General features: G+C 33.9%; 2 protein-coding genes and 1 long non-coding RNA gene across 3 annotated transcripts in view; 2 read left to right on the top strand and 1 right to left on the bottom strand.

Annotated features, from left to right (window-relative positions):
* Mid1 (calcium-permeable channel component Mid1) overlaps positions 1–7,259 on the top strand; it is a 33,254-nt gene extending 25,995 nt beyond the window's left edge. Inside the window, exons 2-3 of the mRNA XM_088036454.1 lie at positions 2,357–2,567; positions 6,792–7,259. Coding sequence (XP_087892580.1) covers positions 2,357–2,567; positions 6,792–7,171 — 591 coding nt within the window. The 3' untranslated portion in view covers positions 7,172–7,259. The remainder of the gene's footprint in view (positions 1–2,356; positions 2,568–6,791) is intronic.
* The window catches only part of LOC148175459 (uncharacterized), a 38,278-nt gene extending 27,897 nt beyond the window's left edge, over positions 1–10,381 (bottom strand). Inside the window, exon 1 of the long non-coding RNA XR_015770132.1 lies at positions 10,167–10,381. This is a non-coding gene — a long non-coding RNA (uncharacterized LOC148175459). The remainder of the gene's footprint in view (positions 1–10,166) is intronic.
* A 12,200-nt stretch (positions 10,382–22,581) lies between these two features.
* Positions 22,582–23,395, top strand: Archease (protein archease). The gene is made up of 3 exons (XM_088036524.1): positions 22,582–22,846; positions 22,899–22,923; positions 22,970–23,395. The coding sequence occupies exons 1-3, from the start codon at positions 22,795–22,797 to the stop codon at positions 23,364–23,366; spliced, it is 474 nt and encodes a 157-aa protein (XP_087892650.1). The 5' UTR covers positions 22,582–22,794; the 3' UTR covers positions 23,367–23,395.
* Positions 23,396–23,554: the final 159 nt, after the last annotated feature.

Consider the following 23,554-nt stretch of genomic DNA (forward strand, 5'->3'; position numbering starts at 1 on the left):
GCGGTTTGCGCCATCGTTTTTCTCGCGATTTTTTACATAAGAAAACATCTTTGACTTTTCTACAGTCGAAATTTGCAAATTTTCGCAAAAATTCACGACTAAAACTATGCCAAATTTCTAATATCGATGTCTCGCTAATTTTTTAGAGTAAACTTAAGTTATTATGCATCAGTGTACGCAGAATTTTCCGCAGATTCCAAATCTGGGATTGAAATTCAGATCCGACAACAAATAACTGAGGTATGGCCGATCAAAGCTGCGGAAAGTTGATTTTCATTTTTCCTCACTTTTCGTAATTTTTAAAGTTAAATATCTCGGAAACTATTTGAGATATTGAGATGCGGTTTGCGGCATTCTTTTTCTCGGCTCATTTTACGTTAGAAAATGTTCTCAAAAGCCCAAAATTCGATAGTCGATTTTTTGCGAAAAAAAATTACGACTCAAACGATAAAAATTTTTCATTTTTTTTTATTTTTGGCCATAACTCTTAAACTATTTGTTTCATAGATTTCAAATTTGGCCAGTAGATAGACTTCGAGCTCCTCTTTCGACTGATGTATAATTTAAGGCTATTAAACGTCGTTTTCGTTTTGAAAAGATTGATTAAAAAATCACCCTAAAATGACGTTTTCAAAACAGTTTTTATCCAATACCTCGTTTATTTATTAAGCAAACTCAACAAATTTGGGTCTCATTTTACGCAGAATTTTACGCTGAATTCAAAAACATGAGAATTTTTAATTTTTGTCAGCAAATAACTGAGTTATAGTCGTTTGAATTTTTGGGTTGTCGCCAGAGGGCCAAATTTTTGAAGGTTCGAAACAATTCGTGCTCAATATCTCGCAAACTATTTCAGATATTAAGATGCGGTTTGCGCCATCGTTTTTCTCACAATTTTTTACATAAGAAAAAGTTCTTTGATTTTTCTACAGTCGAAATTTGCAAATTTTCGCAAAAATTCATGACTAAAACTATGCCAAATTTCTGATATTTATATCTCGCTTATTTTTTAGAGTAAACTTAAAAATTTCAGTAATGGTGGAGGCGCCCGGACGGACGATTTTTAATGAGAAGATGCAATTGAGAGTTTCAGGACCGAGCAGACGGGATTAATTACAGTGGTCACATTTGCGTCTCCACAAAATGTATTTTAAATTACTGTGAGCAGACAATGCGACGTCGTTTAGCTAATGGTTACCCAAACATTGGAAGGTTTAGCTCGGTCTCAGATGTTTACCTGCAGTTGACTCAATGACAACCAAGGAATTGATTTCCTTACAAAACGTATTAGATAAGTATCTAAGTAAGACAGGACAGTATCGGAATTATCCCGGCGCATCCACCATTTCAGTGTTTCAGTTCAACGTTTGAAATCTGATAATTTAAAAAAATTCAATAAATGATCAAAACACTCAGCTAAAAATTTCAGAAATTGAAAGCGGAGAACCTGAAAATCAGAATTTTTAGAGCATTTCAAAACATAAATCTTGGAAACCTCAACTAAATGTTAATTTTCGAATTTGAAAATTTAGAAAAACGAGAACGAGAATTTCAGTGTTCTCGTCGATTATGAAAGCTGCAAGAGAGCCGCATTTGCGCGACAATACAATTATTCTTCAACCCTTTTGTGTGTGCCGTGAAACTCCGGAAATCCGCTAGCTCGAAAGAACTATGCCTGAAATTGGTATTACTTTCCTGGTAATTATGTTTGACATTTCCTAAAAAAGTGGATGTGTTGTAAATGAAAGCAGATCGCTCGACCCTGCAATTATTCAACATTAATTAAAATTTAAATCCATTTTTAACGCTGCAACGGTATTAACAACACAACTAGAACGACGCAACTAACAAGCTACAAAGTTAATTAGTCAAGCGAAAGAACCTTTGAGTTGAACTTTCCCGTTTAGAAACGAATAATTAATTTGCAAATACATTTTGTTAGTGGAAATATTTCGTGGCATCAATAAAGAAAACATTAAAATCTCGCGGGGTTTCGACAGCAAGAAGACGAAGCCTGAAAAGAAATATCGCCGCCACCATTAAAAACGTAACACCTTTAAAAGGCGATTTAATCATCCGTACTAATTACAGAGATTATTCGATTTTTCTTTCGGTAATAAAACATGATGGATGGGGACAGAAAAGGGCTTTTATGAAAGCTAAAACGGTTTGTTAAACGTTACGGCGAGCTTTAAAAAGAGCACTTTTCCCAATCCAAATATTTAATGAAATCAAATCGATATAGCGCGGAAACATTCGAATTAGTTCGCTTGCGAACTTTGCCGGTGCTTAGTTAAGAATTTACAAGTTCCAGGCAAAAACTTCTTCAGAAGCTAATGATGGTTTGATGTTGCAGCAAGCATACCGGCGGTGGGTGTGCAGTTCTCTGGTGCCTCATTTCACACGCGCAGGCGAGCGCGTGCGGCCGTGTCTCAGTGTGTGCCAGGACGTGGAGCAGCAGTGCCCATACCTGTTACCGGGGGACTGGACGAACCAAACTGTTCCGCCGGGGGAGACGGCTCACCCCACGCCACAGTACGCCGGGGAACCCACCTTCCTCTGTCTCGGTACGTATGCACTTCCCGAAATAGATTGATACACAAATGATGGTCGATTCTGGGCCTTGTCGACAGGGTGAAAAGATAAAACTGTGGATTCAGCTGGGGCGCTTTGAGTTAATTACGCGCAGGGGCGGGTCGCATGCAAATTTTCGTGATAACAGCTCTGTCAATGCTGCTAACGATCACAGTTTGTTGGCAAAGTGGTGGATGCGCCGCTGGACCAAAAATCCATCAAATTTTCTTGCCTTTTTTTACTGGGATTCTTCACTTCTTCTCCAATTCTTAAGGCTAAATCTTTTAGGACTGTTAGAACTTTACGTGTCCTCAGACCCCCGAAACTTTTCAGGTTTTTTAGATTCCTCAAATTCTTTAAATTTTCTCTTGCACATTTTCAAATTCCTAAAGTTCCTTCTCCTTAATTCTCGTGTCCCAAAAAATCTTCAGCTCTTTCCAACTCCCAAAGGTCTTCAGATTGTAAAAATTTTTCAGATGCTTTAAATTCTCCTTAAATCCTAAAAATTCTTTAGCTTTTGTCAATTGTCAACATTTTTCAAATTTTGATTTATTAAGATACAGGGTGTCCGGAAAGTGGCGCACCACCTTGAAAGGGGGTAATTGAGTGAGCCCCCAGAGTACCAAAAAATGTTAAAAAAAAATCCAGACTCTCTGTTTTCGCAGGAGGACCAAAAGAAAATTAGGAAAATGGCAACATTGCTGAACTGTTCCCCCAATAATTTAAATTTCGAGGATTCAAAGCCATAGTAACGTTGCTCTTGTATTGTTGGCGTTAGTCAGGTCGGTTCATGAACGAGTAATGTAACTATAGTTTCATGTGAACGATGCCACACTGATCGAGATTGTTGATTCAAAAATCTTGTTAACAGTTTACAGGCATTTCTTACAAGATTTTTCTCATTTTTTTGCACCATGACTTTGCGCAAAATGTCCTTTAGATAACAAATTCATTTGAACCTAAAATGATCGTTAATTTTGGCATTAAACTTTTACTCTTCAATCCCTCATATCTCGAAAAATTGAAGACATGGATTTTTTAACATTTTTCCCATAATCTATGGCATTGTCTGATGATGCAGTTTTACGGTGGTGCGCGACTTTCCGGACACTGTATATTAAATTCAATTAAATTTTTCAAATTTTTCTTTGAATTCGTTTTGCATGTTTTTCATCTCAAGGCTCTGATCCCTTTTTTCACTTAACGCCTAGATTCTGAAATTTTGGTGCATTTTAGCAGTTTTTAACTTTTTCAACCTATAGGTAAATAATCTCGCCTCAAGAGAATCAACTTCTTGGATTTTCAAACTAGAGGACTAAAACCTGTGAAGATGGAAAACTTTTTTAGTAAAATTTACAATAGAAAGAGCTAAAAAAATGTTAAAACTATAAAAAACATTTCAAAAAAATCATAAAATTTATTATACACGTTTTGTTCAGTTTTTTAATCAAAAATGGTTAATTTTTCATAATTAAAACTTATAGTAACATAAAACCTAATAAGTAAAGAATAAAATTGTTTATAAATCTGACAATAGCCTTGAAATGGCATCAAATTAGGCTAATTAAATTTTGTTTATTAAAAATATTTCTCCCCCCCTTTCTACGATTAAATCTAAACATGAATTAAAACTTTCTAAGAATTAAAGTTCATAAAATTTAATATAAACGTTTTTTCCAGTTTTTTAATCAAAAATGCTAAATTTTTCATAATTAAAACTTACAGTAACATAAAACCTAAGAAATAAAGAATAAAATTGTTTATAAATCTGACAATAGCCTTGAAATAGCATCAAATTAAATTTTGTTTATTAAAAATATTTCTTCCCCATTTCATATGTTTAAATCTAAACAAGAATTAAAACTTTCTAAGAATTAAAGTTAAAACAGAAATTTTAAATTAATAAAATATGTGATCATTTTAACTATAATTTCCTGTCGGTAAATTGTTATTAATAAACCAAAAACTGTAAAACATATTTTAATCTTTTATCAAATCCCCATTAATGTTTAAACACTAAAAATTTCAAACCGACACAGATTTAAAACATCTTCTATAAATAGTTCGTTTCAGAATATTTGACATCTTTGTTGGTGTTGAAAATTCAAATTTATCTTGACAGAAGCCAGTCTTGGATTTTCAAACTAGAGGACTAAAACCTGTGAAGCTGGAAAGCTTTTTTAGTGAAATTTACAATAGAAAAAGCTAAAAAAATGTTTAAACTATTAAAAAACATTTAAAAAAAATCATAAAATTTAATATAAACGTTTTTTCCAGTTTTTTAATCAAAAATCTTAATTTTTCATAATTAAAGTTACAGTAACATAAAATCTAAGAAATAAAGAATAAAATTGTTTATAAATCTGACAATAGCCTTGAAATGGCATCAAATTACCCTAATTAAATTTTGTTTATTAAAAGTATTTCTGCCCCATTTTCTACTTTTAAATCTAAACATGAATTAAAACTTTATTAAGAATTAAAGTTAAAACAGAAATTTTAAATTAATAAAAATATGAGATCATTTTAACTATATGTAAATAATTTCCTGTTGGTAAATTGTTATTAATAAACCAAAAATTGTAAAACATATTTTAATCTTAATAATCCCATTAATATTTAAACACTAAAAATTTCAAAAAGACGCAGATTTAAAAAATCTTCTATAAATAGGTATTTCGTTTTAGAATATTTGACATCTTTGTTGGTGTTAAAAATTTAAATTTATCTTGACAGAAGCCAGTCTTGAATTTTCAAACTAAAGGACTAAAACCTGTGAAGCTGGAAAACTGAAAGCTAAAAGCAGAGCTACAAGTTTCAGAATCATTTGAAAGACTCCAGGAAAATCAAAGATGCTAAAGACAACTCTCAAAGAATCTAATTTTCAAACAATTGTATCTTTTATTTTCTTTACCACAAACCGCCCCGGTAAACAAAGTCTCTTTTCCTCTCTTTATTTTTCCCCTTAACAAAGGTAGACACTTCCATATTTGATTACCTCCTCCTTTCAATCCGTCATTTTCTTTTGAACAAGAAAATATAATCTAGATATCCGATTTGCATCACGCCTCCGCTCCGCCGACAAAGAACGTCTCTCCTAATAAGGGCAGGTTTTTATTAAAGATATTAAGGGCGGCACATTCCCTAGACGAACGAGAAGTTGTGAGAAACCACAATTTAATGCGATTAGAAGTGTAATTGAGATTGGCACGATATCTGAGAAGATGGACGTCCATACTGCAGGTCACGTCCATCACTTGGTCAGCTTCGGACTCTTCCAGAGGGACCTTAACGCTTTCGAGATCAATCGATAAAAGCCGCACAGCCTCGCGAGACCTTTTAACGATGCGACGACTCTGCTTTTAAGTTTTCTAATGTTTTCAAGCTCCGAAAAATAAAAATTTCTTCGTGTCTAGGAGTTTTTACAGCCGCCACACATACGCTCTGCGTATTTTAATTTTTGATGAACTCTGTCAGATAGCATTAGCTCGGCGCATCCACCATTGTTATCTCCGAGAATTTATTGCTTTCGGAATGCCAAGGAAAGTAAGAATGACCCCAAGAAAAGTGTTACAAACTTGCAATGTAACGACAGAAACACTTTAGAGCAAGATTCAAATCTCGTTATTGACGTCTCTTTCAGAAGTTGCACGAGTCATCAACAAAACTGCGATAGCATCTATTGATTTGACACAGAAAAGATAAATATAGAGGTGGCTCTAGTTTTGGATGTACTGTTGGTAGCACTGCGCTCATATCAATAATCCCCAACTGGTTGGTAAACCTAATTAATGCACCTCTTCTACATCCCGCAATAAAACTGACATAAAGGTAAACGTAACCGGAGCCCTCACAATTAATCGCCCTTCTAATCGGTCGCTTTTATTTTGAGATAAGTCCGCAGTGATTGATAGGGTGGATAGTCAATGTCAAGATAAGGGTTCGATTAAATTATGGACGTATGTTGGTGCAACTGAGCCCCAAGACAATCAAATTGATCGCAATGATTCATCAAATGTGTCCAAACTTAAAAAACACGGAATCCATTAAGACACGCGAAGAAAAAACTATTGACTTGATCGAGCCCATCAATCAAATTTGATTCATGTATAATAACACACTTGGAGATTTGTAATGTTTTTTGGAGGCAAACGAGAAATCAATGTCTTGTTTATACAGGGTGTGTTAATTCCTCGCTTGACTCTGCCTTGTTTCAGATCCCAACATCCCGGAGACGGGTGAGCAGAGGCTGAATTCCTCGCGCGGAGACGAAGACTGTTGTTATACGCACTGCGGCTCGCCGGGAAGGGGCGGCAGCGAAGTGCTGTCAGTGTGCGAGCACTGCCCAGGTCGACCTAACAAGAACAACGCCACCGACGTCGCGACGTCGACCACAGCCGCCTCGGGTGCGGCCGCCGCCAGGACTTGTAACAAAGTGTCACTACTGTGGACCGCATGGATTATTTCACTTATAGAACACACGCAGACCATTTATAACACATTACAATGTTTGTTAGTTCTGTGCGCGACCAGTGTGCGGACGACGCTGCTGCTGCTGATAACGTGGACAAAGACCAAGTGCGGACCGTGCTCATAGAATTAGGACTGTTAGGCGATATGTGTTCGTCCAGAAGCTGGCATGTGCTCTGCTCACGAAGAATTTCGAGGCTTTGGCACGATCATGTGTTCAATTGTACCAAGAGGCTGCGACCAACCAATTTTTACAACGAAATTAGTTTGGCGAGACGATTAGTGTAGCTTTACCGGAAAATTATAGTAATCCGATTGGATAACCTTTCATTGTTCATGCAGCTGGTAGCAGATTGGGGCGCGGATTATTGAAAATTTCCTATAATGCCCCAACTACTATTAAGTGCACCAATTAGAAAAAAATTATTTCGTTGAAAACCAACATAATTGAGTTTCAAATTTGGCGCCTAAATTACCCATGAGTTCGCACTAGTTATCCTATAAACTATGGCGTGAAATTTGGAACGATGGCTAAAAATTCGTTTTTCTAAGGATTTTCTTTCTAATTTAAATTTTAAAATCATAAAGTAGTTTTAATTAGACTTAATTAATATCAATTTTAAAAGAATTTTTCTTCAAGTACATACTTAGGAATAGAAAGTTTTTAGTAAAATTTACAATAGAAAAAGCTAAAAAAATGTTAAAACTATAAAAAACATTTAAAAAAATTCATAAAATCTAATATAAACGTTTTTTCCAGTTTTTTAATCAAAAATGGTTAATTTTTCATAATTAAAACTTATACAAGGTGTTTATAAATGTTTCTAGCATCAAGGGTGGCTTTGGAATTTCTGTCATACGCTATTTTGCCGCTTTGTTTTCATAGTGAATTTAACTATCGTAAAAATTATTTATAATGTTACTTACTTCAATGACGTTTTAGTTACAGTTTTGTGCCCAAGTTTTCGATTTTCAGATTTTAAACCACAACTGGAACAGTTTATTTCTCAAAACTTACTTTGTTTGCTTCATGTTTGAGGTTAACTGCAAATGTCAGTTAACAAATCCAAACCCACATTTGTAATGAGCGGCAAATTTCTTTGACATTTCATAGCCACCCTTGATGCTAGAAACATTTATAAACACCTTGTAGTAACATAAAACCTAATAAATAAAGAATAAAATTGTTTATAAATCTGACAATAGCCTTGAAATGGCATCAAATTACCCTAATTAAATTTTATTTATTAAAAATATTTCTCCCCATTTTCTACTTTTAAATCTAAACATAAACTAAAACTTTCTAAGAATTAAAGTTAAAACAGAAATTTTAAATTAATAAAAATATGTGATCATTTTAACTACAAGGTGTTTATAAATGTTTCTAGCATCAAGAGGGAATTTCTGTCATGCGCTATTTTGCCGCTTTGTTTTCATAGTGAATATAACCATGTTCACAATGATTTCAAATGTCACTTTACGTCTACAACATTTCAGTTACGGTTTTGTGTCAAAATTTTAGATTTTCAGGCTTCAAACCACAACTTGAACAGTTTGTTTTCAAAACTAACTTTGTTCAATGATTGAGGTCAACTACAAATGTCAGTTGAAAAATCTAAACCCACATTAGTAACGAGCGGCAAATTTATTTGACATTTCATAGCCACCCTTGATGAACATTTATAAACACCTTGTATATTTAAATAATTTCCTGTTGGTAAATTGCTTTTAATAAACCAAAAACTGTAAAACATATTTTAATCTTTTATCAAATCCCCATTAATATTTAAACACTAAAAATTTCAAAACGACCCAGATTAAAAAAATCTTCTATAAGTAGTTCGTTTCAGAATATTTGACATTTTTGTTGGTGTTGAAAATTCAAATTTCTCTTGACAGAAGCCAGTTTTGTAATTTTAAGTTTAAGCATGGCTTAAAATATCAAATCAATATATAAAGCACCAATTGACTTGAAATTATGTATTTGTAACGCAAATTGGTTGGGCCACCACGATGTCAAATATTTTGAAACTTTAAACGTTATACTGAGGAATTTAAATTTGTGTAAAATTCGTAAAAAATTGGTTGATTGTATGTCTCTTTGTTAAAATTGTTACTTTAATCGTTTATTGATTTAGAATTGTACAATTTCGAATCGAACAATGACACTGTCGCAGCTGTTTGACTGCCGTAAAATTAAAATTTTGTTGTAAATTTAGGTGAGTAGAGCATTTGCAGCGTTTGGATTTTTTTAGAAGAATTATATCTTCATGCACATAGATTTTGTCTAGGACTGCAATGTAAATGTAGAGTCAGAGAAATACCGGTGCACAAGTCAATTATAATTTGAGTAAAGAAAATTGGAATTCGAGTGCGAAGGCTAAGAACCGAGATTGGTATTAACTGACTCTCATTTGTCTAATGGCTGTTGCGAAGTATATAATGAAGACTATATAATATTGTTGATGTTGAAGATATATTACTAATTTTGATTGATTTATTTTGATACTACAGGATAACTTTGTTGCAATACGTTTTTGTGAAGCGTGCATTAGTTACAGCACGAACGTAACGTTAAGACTTTTGTTAATTTCTATCAATTCCGGCCATCACTGAGAGGAAGAACTAAATTGTTGTTAAATTTGCAACGATCTCCCACTTCTTTTTCCTTGGTCCATGATTGGTTGGAAGTTGGAAAAGCTTTACTTTGGTTGGCTATAATTGAGTCGTTGTCCAAGATTGCCACGCCGCCTCCACCGATATACTTACGAATCAGCCAAGAAGCAGTCACCTAGTTGCGACTATATACTTTGTTGATGTACGTTTACGTTTACTTAGTTTATTTGGCAAAATTAAATACCTAGACGTAAAATGCAGAACGAAAAGGTATAATATTGTTAAATGTGAGATCCTGTAGTTTTTGGAGCGTAGCCAGTTCGAACGGATCATAACGTAGCTGCAATTATACTTCAGATAGAAAGAACACCATTTTTAGTTTGTGCAAGAATGTTTCCCGACTGCCATCTATATATTTTACGAGTGCTTAGTGATACCAACTGATAGTGTTATTTTAAATAACGTCAACGACAAACAGCACAAGCCCTTCATATCAGATGACTCACCTGTGCGGCTACTCTTCTTCTCCTTCTTCTTCTTCTTCTTCTTCTTCTTCTTCTTCTTCTTCGGTTTGATGACAGCTTTCATCATTGTGTTCAACAAGATTAATTTTAAGATTTTTGTGTGTAAAACTCATTTTATACGAGACGTGCCCCTGGCGACACCCTTCACAGCTCAAACCGGTGTAAAATGAGTTTTCGGGACTAGGCCAAAAGCCCATTTATGGACACGCATTTTACGGAAATTTGACACACAATGAATTCAACTACCCCTAATCTTCACTTTTCTGTTTATCCTTCTTCACAGAATTCACCACTACACCACTTTAGAATTTTTTCTTTGACATTTGACACAACTTCACTACAGTGCTTTCTGTTCATCGAATATGATCACTTGGTCAAAATTACAATGAAAAAAATTCAATTCCGACTAATATTAAAATAAGTAAAAAATTAATGATCCTCTCGGCACGCCAGAAATCAATTGAAATCAACGAATTTTTTACGTGTTAAGATAATTCAAGTTCAAATCAAGTGTTCATGCGAGTGAAAGTATTCAATGAACGGCGGTGGCGTCCCCGCCATTTGAAAGCCTGCTAGGTGGAAGAAGTGTGACCAACTGTTGGTGTGAAATTTCCCTAAATGTTGCCAGTGCTGTTGGACTGTCCGGTTTTTCCCCAGAGTCGCATCCTGTCCACAAATAGGTGTCCGACCAATCCCCGAGTCGCTTGTTTGTATAATAATTTAAATCAGGGTAAAATTCGTATATTATTATATTTGTTAACTTTAAAGAAAATGTTAAATTGTAACGAAGCGACAGTTGGGCGTGCAACTATTTGTAATTTTTCTTGGTAGCCAGAATCTGTTTTGAAAACGTCAGGTCCACGTTGTACTCTTAAGATGTGAAAAAATGTTTGTGTGCGTATGTTTTAGTACAGAAATCAAAATATATACATATATTGTAAAACTATGGTACATAATTGGGAACGACTCTAAGTAGCTAAAAGGTCTAGATTCGTCCGCAATGCGAGAGTGTCGCTAGTGGTCTCATGTTACTAGCTGTGTTCGTTAGAGGTCTCTACAAACGCTAAGAGTGTACTAAGACAAGCTTACTTAAGAATGGACAAAGTCGAGACCGTCCTGGGACCACCAACAGAATTTCGCCGTTGTCCATTGACATGGAGCGTGTCTTTGTACTTGTAAATTTAACGTTTCCATCAAAATAACTAGAATATCGCTAATGTACTCTGTAGATACGAAGGGAAATGTTTGATTTGTGCCAAAACCCACAAAGTACCCTCGCAAATATCTGACTCGGACCATTCGAAAGCTCTCTTTTCTTTTCATTTCCTCGCCCGTCTTACTTTCAAATATGGCTCAAGAATCAATGTAAATGCCTTCAACAATGCAAAATGGATTCTAGTCTCAAAGAATCAGTCAAGTTCCCCAACTATGCAATAATGAAAAGAATTTAGCCAAAGTAACACAGCTCTGCTTTGCATTGTTGTAATTGTTGTTAATGTTACAAGATATATACTTATTGTTGCTAGTGCTAGCGTTGTTGTTGTTACATTCAGATAACAGTTGATATATTTTTCTTTATTTAAAGAGAGAAGGCGCGATTCAAGTATACATTTTAACTATAAGTAGCTGTAATGATCTCTGCACAAAAAGTCAGAAATGCTTTAACGCTTCAATTCGATTTTCATTCAAAATTCCAAACGACGAATGAACGTGTACATGACTGAAGCATTTTTCTAAGGAGTAACAATATTGTTATTAGTGTATATAGCTATAAGTACTCTAAGACTAAGATAACAACTGGGCTGACCAGGTTTTATATGACACCGTTTCATCTGTAAATATGAGTGTACCTAAATTATTGTAAAAACCCGTTTCTCGCAATTTTTTAACAAAACTATGTAAATTCACTGTTATTAACACCAAAACGGATCGGATTGGAATGTTAAGAGTCAGATATTTGCCGCTGGATTCCTCTCCTTTTACTTTTCCATCGAGGTATTTTTGTGGAAACGTTGTTCGATGATGTATAGAGATTAAGCTAAAGTTGCAGGAATTTAATATAAAAATTAATCTTTAAGACCCAAATTATTGAGTTAAGGTTGAAAGTTTTTTTATTAGTGAAAAGTATTATAATATTGAAAAACGATGAAATAAAAAATTCAAACTAGTACTGTTTAATGTTGTTGATAGTACAGTTGACAATAAAGAGCATTTCGGGACAGTTTTTGCTTCATAATAATTTCGGTTCTGTTTCGTTCCATTCGTTCATTTCTATTTTATTTTTTATTATCGAACCTTTTTTCGTTTTTTTTATTTACTCTTTTAGTTCGGCAAGAATCCCCCATCAAAGGTAGGTTAGTGACCTGGCGCATCCACCATTTTTACACGAAACAATTCTAACAGATCGCGTTAAATCGAATAATCTAAGCCCAATCATGATTGATTAGAACTCATCTCACACAGAATTTCGCCAGGAATTCAGTCGTGCAATCAGATCCGATGTGCGAAGACAGAAAATTGAGTTACGAGCATTTAATCTCTCAGGTATCCCCAAATAGAATTGGACCATTTTTAGGGGTTTGTAACCCCGATAAACTCTATGGCATTCTTGAAGTCTGTTTTTATTGATTGTAGATTTTGAGATGCTCTTTCGATTGATCCCAATTTTAAACAAATGTAACCAATTTTATTAAGTATCTTCAAGTTTTTGTCCCAACATCAATATAAATCAAGTGATTTAAGCACAATTTCACCTCTTGTGCACTTAACTCGGATGTTGAGTGGTCGTCAAGACCACAGCCCGCTAATTTTTCATTTAACTTTTATTTTTCAACCCTTTAACTATTTCTTTTACTTTACTGCAGCTTCTTTGCAATCTTAGAACTACCGCCAGTGAAGTTAATTCAATTTTTTTTCTCAAAGCGCCATCTTCCTGCAAAAAGCCAAACGAATGAAAATAGTTGGCACTGCTCCGAAAGATGTTTCCTAAGTTGGCAACTCTGTATAACTGAGCGCGAGCGCTGCGAACTGTGCTCAAAATTTACGTCAATAAAGCTATATTGAAGTTTCGTGGAGTCATCAAACGGCAAAACTTGTGCCCGAAAATCCCGTAGAAGAAAATAACTGAATTAGAAGTGCAGTGCAGTCAGCGAGTTATTCCACCTTTATCACAAAAGCCATCGAAGTTTCAAGAAATCGCCAAAAATCTCCGGAATTAAACCAAAAAATATAGATAGAAATGGAAAAGAGAATTTTGTTTTTCCTCAAATGTCCGATCCGCTGATTGGAAGCAAAACAAACTTTACAAGTAAAGCCAATTTAAATTATTGGGGCTCATTTAACGCAGAATTTCTCGCAAAATCCAAAACTGTGTGAATTTAATTTTTCTTCAAGGTGCTCGTTTTATGCAGAATTTTAAGCAAAATCCAAAATTTTACAATTTTAAAGCTACGAAAAAAAATCGGTTTTACTTTATTAGATCTGGAGATGTACAGGATGTTCCGCGGATTGCAGAACAGGGAAATAACATAGGAATTCGAGTTTTATTTTTTTCCTGGCCCCCCGATCCTCCTAATATAATTCGGTTTGTGGTGGATTGTACCTATACATACTTTAAGAGATTGTTAATTCGAATGGTAGTTTTAGAATTCAATGTTATTAAAAAAATTGAATAAAAATGTGAAATTTCAAATCGCCCACTCGAAATTTCGAGGTTGGTATAACCGAGTTATGGCCGTTTGAAATTTTGGGTTGTCGCCAGAGGGCCAAATTTTTGAAGGTTCACAACAATTTGTGCTCAATATCTCGGAAACTATTTCAGATATTGAGATGCGGTTTGAGCCATCGTTTTTCTCGCAATTTTTTACATTAGAAATAGTTCTTTGATTTTTCTACAGTCGAAATTTGCAAATTTTCGCAAAAATTCATGACTAAAACTATGGCCAAATTTCTCATTTCGATATCTCGCTTATTTTTTAGAGTAAACTTGAGTTATTATACATCAGTGAACGCAGAATTTTACGCAGATTCCAAATCTGGGATTTAAATTCAGATCCGACGACAAATAACTGAGTTATGGCCGATCAAAGTTTCGGATAGTTGATTTTCATTTTTTCTCATTTTTCCCAATTTTCAAAGTTAAATATCTCGGAAACTATTAGAGATATTGAGATGCGGTTTGCGCCATCGTTTTTCTCGGCTCATTTTACGTTAGAAAAAGTGCTTAAAAGCCCAAAATTCGATAGTCGATTTTTCGCGAAAAAAAATTGCGACTCAAACGATGAAAATTTTTCATTTTTTTTTATTTTTAGCCATAACTCGTAAACTATTTGTCCTATAGATCTCAAATTCGGCCAGTAGATAGATTTTAAGCTCCTCTTTCGACTGATATATACTTCAATGCTATTAAACGTCATTTTCATTTTGAAAACATTGATTGAAAATCATCCTAAAATGATGTTTTCATAACAGTTTTTGGCCAATACCTCGTTTATTTATTAAGCAAACTCAACAAATTTGGGTCTCATTTTACGCAGAATTTCACGCTGAATCCAAAAATATGATAATTTTTTAAAATTTGTCAATAAATAACCGAGTTATGGCCGTTTGAAATTTTGGGTTGTCGCCAGAGGGTCAAATTTTCGAAGGTTCGAAACAATTCATGCTCGATATCTCGAAAACTATTCCAGATATTGGAATGCGGTTTGCGGCATCGTTTTTCTCGCGATTTTTTACATAAGAAGTCGTTTTTAGATTTTCCAATAGTCAAAATTTGAAAATTTTCGCGAAAATTCATGACTAAAACTATGGCCAAATTTCTCATATCGATATCTCGCTTATTTTTTAGAGTAAACTTGAGTTATTATACATCAGTGAACGCAGAATTTTACGCAAATTCCAAATCTGGGATTTAAATTCAGATCCGACAACAAATAACTGAGTTATGGCCGATCAAAGTTTTGGATAGTTGATTTCCATTTTTTCTCATTTTTCCCAATTTTCAAAGTTAAATATCTCGGAAACTATTAGAGATATTGAGATGCGGTTTGCGCCATCGTTTTTCTCGGCTCATTTTACGTTAGAAAAAGTGCTTAGAAGCCCAAAATTCGATAGTCGATTTTTCGCGAAAAAAAATTGCGACTCAAACGATGAAAATTAATCATTTTTTTTAATTTTTAGCCATAACTCGTAAACTATTTGTCCTATAGATCTCAAATTTGGCCAGTAGATAGATTGTAAGCTCCTCTTTCGACTGATATGTAATTCAATGCTATTAAACGTCATTTTCATTTTGAAAACATTGATTGAGCATCATCCTAAAATGATGTTTTCAAAACAGTTTTTGGCCAATACCTCGTTTATTTATTAAGCAAACTCAACAAATTTGGGTCTCATTTTACGCAGAATTTCACGCTGAATCCAAAAATATGATAATTTTTTAAAATTTGTCAATGAATAACCGAGTTATGGCCGTTTGAAATTTTGGGTTGTCGCCAGAGGGTCAAATTTTCGAAGGTTCGAAACAATTCATGCTCGATATCTCGGAAACTATTCCAGATATTGGAATGCGGGTTGCGGCATCGTTTTTCTCGCGATTTTTTACATAAGAAAGCGTTTTTAGATTTTCCAATAGTCGAAATTTGAAAATTTTCGCGAAAATTCATGACTAAAACTATGGCCAAATTTCTCATATCGATATCTCGCTTATTTTTTAGAGTAAACTTGAGTTATTATACATCAGTGAACGCAGAATTTTACGCAGATTCCAAATCTGGGATTTAAATTCAGATCCGACGACAAATAACTGAGTTATGGCCGATCAAAATTTCGGATAGTTGATTTTCATTTTTTCTCATTTTTCCCAATTTTCAAAGTTAAAAATCTCGGAAACTATTAGAGATATTGAGATGCGGTTTGCGCCATCGTTTTTCTCGGCTCATTTTACGTTAGAAAAAGTGCTTAAAAGCCCACAATTCGATAGTCGATTTTTCGCGAAAAAAAATTGCGACTCAAACGATGAAAATTTTTCATTTTTTTTAATTTTTAGCCATAACTCGTAAACTATTTGTCCTATAGATCTCAAATTTGGCCAGTAGATAGATTTTAAGCTCCTCTTTCGACTGATATATAATTCAATGCTATTAAACGTCATTTTCATTTTGAAAACATTGATTGAAAATCATCCTAAAATGATGTTTTCAAAACAGTTTTTGGCCAATACCTCGTTTATTTATTAAGCAAACTCAACAAATTTGGGTCTCATTTTACGCAGAATTTCACGCTGAATCCAAAAATATGATAATTTTTTAAAATTTGTCAATGAATAACCGAGTTATGGCCGTTTGAAATTTTGGGTTGTCGCCAGAGGGTCAAATTTTCGAAGGTTCGAAACAATTCATGCTCGATATCTCGAAAACTATTCCAGATATTGGAATGCGGTTTGCGGCATCGTTTTTCTCGCGATTTTTTACATAAGAAGTCGTTTTTAGATTTTCCAATAGTCAAAATTTGAAAATTTTCGCGAAAATTCATGACTAAAACTATGGCCAAATTTCTCATTTCGATATCTCGCTTATTTTTTAGAGTAAACTTGAGTTATTATACATCAGTGAACGCAGAATTTTACGCAGATTCCAAATCTGGGATTTAAATTCAGATCCGACGACAAATAACTGAGTTATGGCCGATCAAAGTTTCGGATAGTTGATTTTCATTTTTTCTCATTTTTCCCAATTTTCAAAGTTAAATATCTCGGAAACTATTAGAGATATTGAGATGCGGTTTGCGCCATCGTTTTTCTCGGCTCATTTTACGTTAGAAAAAGTGCTTAAAAGCCCAAAATTCGATAGTCGATTTTTCGCGAAAAAAAATTGCGACTCAAACGATGAAAATTTTTCATTTTTTTTTATTTTTAGCCATAACTCGTAAACTATTTGTCCTATAGATCTCAAATTCGGCCAGTAGATAGATTTTAAGCTCCTCTTTCGACTGATATATACTTCAATGCTATTAAACGTCATTTTCATTTTGAAAACATTGATTGAAAATCATCCTAAAATGATGTTTTCATAACAGTTTTTGGCCAATACCTCGTTTATTTATTAAGCAAACTCAACAAATTTGGGTCTCATTTTACGCAGAATTTCACGCTGAATCCAAAAATATGATAATTTTTTAAAATTTGTCAATGAATAACCGAGTTATGGCCGTTTGAAATTTTGGGTTGTCGCCAGAGGGTCAAATTTTCGAAGGTTCGAAACAATTCATGCTCGATATCTCGGAAACTATTCCAGATATTGGAATGCGGGTTGCGGCATCGTTTTTCTCGCGATTTTTTACATAAGAAAGCGTTTTTAGATTTTCCAATAGTCGAAATTTGAAAATTTTCGCGAAAATTCATGACTAAAACTATGGCCAAATTTCTCATATCGATATCTCGCTTATTTTTTAGAGTAAACTTGAGTTATTATACATCAGTGAACGCAGAATTTTACGCAAATTCCAAATCTGGGATTTAAATTCAGATCCGACAACAAATAACTGAGTTATGGCCGATCAAAGTTTTGGATAGTTGATTTCCATTTTTTCTCATTTTTCCCAATTTTCAAAGTTAAATATCTCGGAAACTATTAGAGATATTGAGATGCGGTTTGCGCCATCGTTTTTCTCGGCTCATTTTACGTTAGAAAAAGTGCTTAAAAGCCCAACATTCGATAGTCGATTTTTCGCGAAAAAAAATTGCGACTCAAACGATGAAAATTTTTCATTTTTTTTTATTTTTAGCCATAACTCGTAAACTATTTATCCTATAGATCTCAAATTCGGCCAGTAGATAGATTTTAAGCTCCTCTTTCGACTGATATATACTTCAATGCTATTAAACGTCATTTTCATTTTGAAAACATTGATTGAAAATCATCCTAAAATGATGTTTTCATAACAGTTTTTGGCCAATACCTCGTTTATTTATTAAGCAAACTCAACAAATTTGGGTCTCATTTTACGCAGAATTTCACGCTGAATCCAAAAATATGATAATTTTTTAAAATTTGTCAATGAATAACCGAGTTATGGCCGTTTGAAATTTTGGGTTGTCGCCAGAGGGTCAAATTTTCGAAGGTTCGAAACAATTCATGCTCGATATCTCGGAAACTATTCCAGATATTGGAATGCGGGTTGCGGCATCGTTTTTCTCGCGATTTTTTACATAAGAAAGCGTTTTTAGATTTTCCAATAGTCGAAATTTGAAAATTTTCGCGAAAATTCATGACTAAAACTATGGCCAAATTTCTCATATCGATATCTCGCTTATTTTTTAGAGTAAACTTGAGTTATTATACATCAGTGAACGCAGAATTTTACGCAAATTCCAAATCTGGGATTTAAATTCAGATCCGACAACAAATAACTGAGTTATGGCCGATCAAAGTTTTGGATAGTTGATTTCCATTTTTTCTCATTTTTCCCAATTTTCAAAGTTAAATATCTCGGAAACTATTAGAGATATTGAGATGCGGTTTGCGCCATCGTTTTTCTCGGCTCATTTTACGTTAGAAAAAGTGCTTAAAAGCCCAACATTCGATAGTCGATTTTTCGCGAAAAAAAATTGCGACTCAAACGATGAAAATTTTTCATTTTTTTTTATTTTTAGCCATAACTCGTAAACTATTTATCCTATAGATCTCAAATTCGGCCAGTAGATAGATTTTAAGCTCCTCTTTCGACTGATATATACTTCAATGCTATTAAACGTCATTTTCATTTTGAAAACATTGATTGAAAATCATCCTAAAATGATGTTTTCATAACAGTTTTTGGCCAATACCTCGTTTATTTATTAAGCAAACTCAACAAATTTGGGTCTCATTTTACGCAGAATTTCACGCTGAATCCAAAAATATGATAATTTTTTAAAATTTGTCAATGAATAACCGAGTTATGGCCGTTTGAAATTTTGGGTTGTCGCCAGAGGGTCAAATTTTCGAAGGTTCGAAACAATTCATGCTCGATATCTCGGAAACTATTCCAGATATTGGAATGCGGGTTGCGGCATCGTTTTTCTCGCGATTTTTTACATAAGAAAGCGTTTTTAGATTTTCCAATAGTCGAAATTTGAAAATTTTCGCGAAAATTCATGACTAAAACTATGGCCAAATTTCTCATATCGATATCTCGCTTATTTTTTAGAGTAAACTTGAGTTATTATACATCAGTGAACGCAGAATTTTACGCAAATTCCAAATCTGGGATTTAAATTCAGATCCGACAACAAATAACTGAGTTATGGCCGATCAAAGTTTTGGATAGTTGATTTCCATTTTTTCTCATTTTTCCCAATTTTCAAAGTTAAATATCTCGGAAACTATTAGAGATATTGAGATGCGGTTTGCGCCATCGTTTTTCTCGGCTCATTTTACGTTAGAAAAAGTGCTTAGAAGCCCAAAATTCGATAGTCGATTTTTCGCGAAAAAAAATTGCGACTCAAACGATGAAAATTAATCATTTTTTTTAATTTTTAGCCATAACTCGTAAACTATTTGTCCTATAGATCTCAAATTTGGCCAGTAGATAGATTGTAAGCTCCTCTTTCGACTGATATGTAATTCAATGCTATTAAACGTCATTTTCATTTTGAAAACATTGATTGAGAATCATCCTAAAATGATGTTTTCAAAACAGTTTTTGGCCAATACCTCGTTTATTTATTAAGCAAACTCAACAAATTTGGGTCTCATTTTACGCAGAATTTCACGCTGAATCCAAAAATATGATAATTTTTTAAAATTTGTCAATGAATAACCGAGTTATGGCCGTTTGAAATTTTGGGTTGTCGCCAGAGGGTCAAATTTTCGAAGGTTCGAAACAATTCATGCTCGATATCTCGGAAACTATTCCAGATATTGGAATGCGGGTTGCGGCATCGTTTTTCTCGCGATTTTTTACATAAGAAAGCGTTTTTAGATTTTCCAATAGTCGAAATTTGAAAATTTTCGCGAAAATTCATGACTAAAACTATGGCCAAATTTCTCATATCGATATCTCGCTTATTTTTTAGAGTAAACTTGAGTTATTATACATCAGTGAACGCAGAATTTTACGCAGATTCCAAATCTGGGATTTAAATTCAGATCCGACGACAAATAACTGAGTTATGGCCGATCAAAATTTCGGATAGTTGATTTTCATTTTTTCTCATTTTTCCCAATTTTCAAAGTTAAAAATCTCGGAAACTATTAGAGATATTGAGATGCGGTTTGCGCCATCGTTTTTCTCGGCTCATTTTACGTTAGAAAAAGTGCTTAAAAGCCCACAATTCGATAGTCGATTTTTCGCGAAAAAAAATTGCGACTCAAACGATGAAAATTTTTCATTTTTTTTAATTTTTAGCCATAACTCGTAAACTATTTGTCCTATAGATCTCAAATTTGGCCAGTAGATAGATTTTAAGCTCCTCTTTCGACTGATATATAATTCAATGCTATTAAACGTCATTTTCATTTTGAAAACATTGATTGAAAATCATCCTAAAATGATGTTTTCAAAACAGTTTTTGGCCAATACCTCGTTTATTTATTAAGCAAACTCAACAAATTTGGGTCTCATTTTACGCAGAATTTCACGCTGAATCCAAAAATATGATAATTTTTTAAAATTTGTCAATGAATAACCGAGTTATGGCCGTTTGAAATTTTGGGTTATCGCCAGAGGGTCAAATTTTCGAAGGTTCGAAACAATTCATGCTCGATATCTCGAAAACTATTCCAGATATTGGAATGCGGTTTGCGGCATCGTTTTTCTCGCGATTTTTTACATAAGAAGTCGTTTTTAGATTTTCCAATAGTCAAAATTTGAAAATTTTCGCGAAAATTCATGACTAAAACTATGGCCAAATTTCTCATTCGATATCTCGCTTATTTTTTAGAGTAAACTTGAGTTATTATACATCAGTGAACGCAGAATTTTACGCAAATTCCAAATCTGGGATTTAAATTCAGATCCGACAACAAATAACTGAGTTATGGCCGATCAAAGTTTTGGATAGTTGATTTCCATTTTTTCTCATTTTTCCCAATTTTCAAAGTTAAATATCTCGGAAACTATTAGAGATATTGAGATGCGGTTTGCGCCATCGTTTTTCTCGGCTCATTTTACGTTAGAAAAAGTGCTTAAAAGCCCAACATTCGATAGTCGATTTTTTGCGAAAAAAAAATCCGACTCGATCGATAAAAAAATTTCAATTTTTTTATTTTTGACCATAACTCGTAAACCGTTTGTTTGATCGATAATAAATTGGGCCAGTAGATAGATTTAGAGCTCCTCTTTCGAATGATACATAATACAAAGGTATTAAACGTCGTTTTTACATTAAAAATATGGATTGAAAATCACCCCAAAATGACCACTTCCAAACAGTTTTTGGTCAATGCTTTCTTTATTTCGTAGGTAAACTTAATAAATTTTGACTCATTTTACGCAGAATCTCACGCTGAATCCAAATCTGGAATTTAAATTCAGATCCGACAACAAATAACTGAGTTATGGCCGTTTGAATTTTTGGGTTGTCGCCAGATGGCCAAATTTTCGAAGGTTCGAAACAATTCATGCTCGATATCTCGGAAACTATTCCAGATATTGGAATGCGGTTTGCGGCATCGTTTTTCTCGCGATTTTTTACATAAGAAATCGTTTTTAGATTTTCCAATAGTCGAAATTTGAAAATTTTCGCGAAAATTCATGACTAAAACTATGGCCAAATTTCTCATATCGATATCTCGCTTATTTTTTAGAGTAAACTTGAGTTATTATACATCAGTGAACGCACAATTTTACGCAGATTCCAAATCTGGGATTTAAATTCAGATCCGACGACAAATAACTGAGTTATGGCCGATCAAGGTTTCGGATAGTTGATTTTCATTTTTTCTCATTTTTCCCAATTTTCAAAGTTAAATATCTCGGAAACTATTAGAGATATTGAGATGCGGTTTGCGCCATTCTTTTTCTCGGCTCATTTTACGTTAGAAAGTGTTCTCAAAAGCCCAAAATTCGATAGTCGATTTTTCGCGAAAAAAAATTACGACTCAAACGATGAAATTTTTTTTTTTTTTAATTTTTGGTCATAACTCGTAAACTATTTGTCCTATAGATCTCAAATTTGGCCAGTAGATAGATGTTGAGCTCCTCTTTCGACTGAATTTAGTGTTTTTAGTGTACTTTTTGCATAATTTGCTGCCAACCTATATGTCAACTGTCAAAATCTCTTAATCTCTTACCGGATAAACTTATGTGTTTAATCGAAATTAAAGATTTAACTTAGCTTCTGTAAAATGGGCTGCTATTATTTTTTTTATTGCATAAGCATTTATACCTACACTTAATAGACTCAATAAGACACGATATAAGACACTAGTAGTTTATGAAGCCTATAAAACTATACTCTAAACAGAAGTATTGTGGCCTCATAAATTCATGTCATAATGGATAAAATTTGTTTTACCTGTGCAATGTCCGATCAGCTGATCGCAACTCCCGCGCCTAATCATCTGTCATCATGACACATTTAGGTTATGTACTCTCAACATTTGACTAAATTACACCAAATTTCACCACCATGGGCACCTTCACGGAAGAAGAGCTCACTCTACCCCTTTGCAAATATGAGTGTAAGCCTGATTACTCCTTTACAACCTTAAAATAAGAAAACCTCAATTTCAGACTTGGACCACACTGCTGATGTTCAGTAAGTTCTCTCAAACTCCTAAAATTAAAGTAACTTTATATTTTAGGTTACACGCATGGGGCGACAGCTTAAAAGAAGCCTTTGAACAATGCGGAATTGCCATGTTTGGCTACATGACTGAATTACCATCAGTCGAAATTAAAGAATGTTCAGAAATTGAAGCAACAGGGCATGATATAGATAGTTTACTCTTTCATTTTCTGGATGAACTGTTATTTTTGTTCAGTTGTGAACCATTCTTGATATGTAGTAAACTGGTTATAACCGAATTTATAACAGAAGGGGAAGAAATGAAAGTTAAGTGCAAATGTTATGGAGAAGAGTTTACACTAGGGAAACATCCACAGGGGACTGAAGTTAAGGCGATTACGTATTCGGCGATGCAGATAATCAACGAGCCCCACAATAAGAAGTTTGAAGTTTATGTTATAATTGATATTTAAGTTTTAACAATACAAGTGTTTTAAGAAAATCTCGAGTGTTTTTCTCTGGTACTTTTGAATGAGATTTATCTATCATTGTGTAGAATAGGCAACCAACTATACATCAGCGCCACACAGTTGCCTATATTTTGGTTTCCCGCTGAAATTGAAATAATTTTGCGTGGTAATAATTAATTAATAATTTCGCC

This window comes from Gnatocerus cornutus, chromosome 5, assembly GCF_029298725.1.
Source record: "Gnatocerus cornutus isolate USDA-ARS CGAHR chromosome 5, icGnaCorn1.1, whole genome shotgun sequence".
Lineage (NCBI taxonomy): Eukaryota > Metazoa > Arthropoda > Insecta > Coleoptera > Tenebrionidae > Gnatocerus > Gnatocerus cornutus.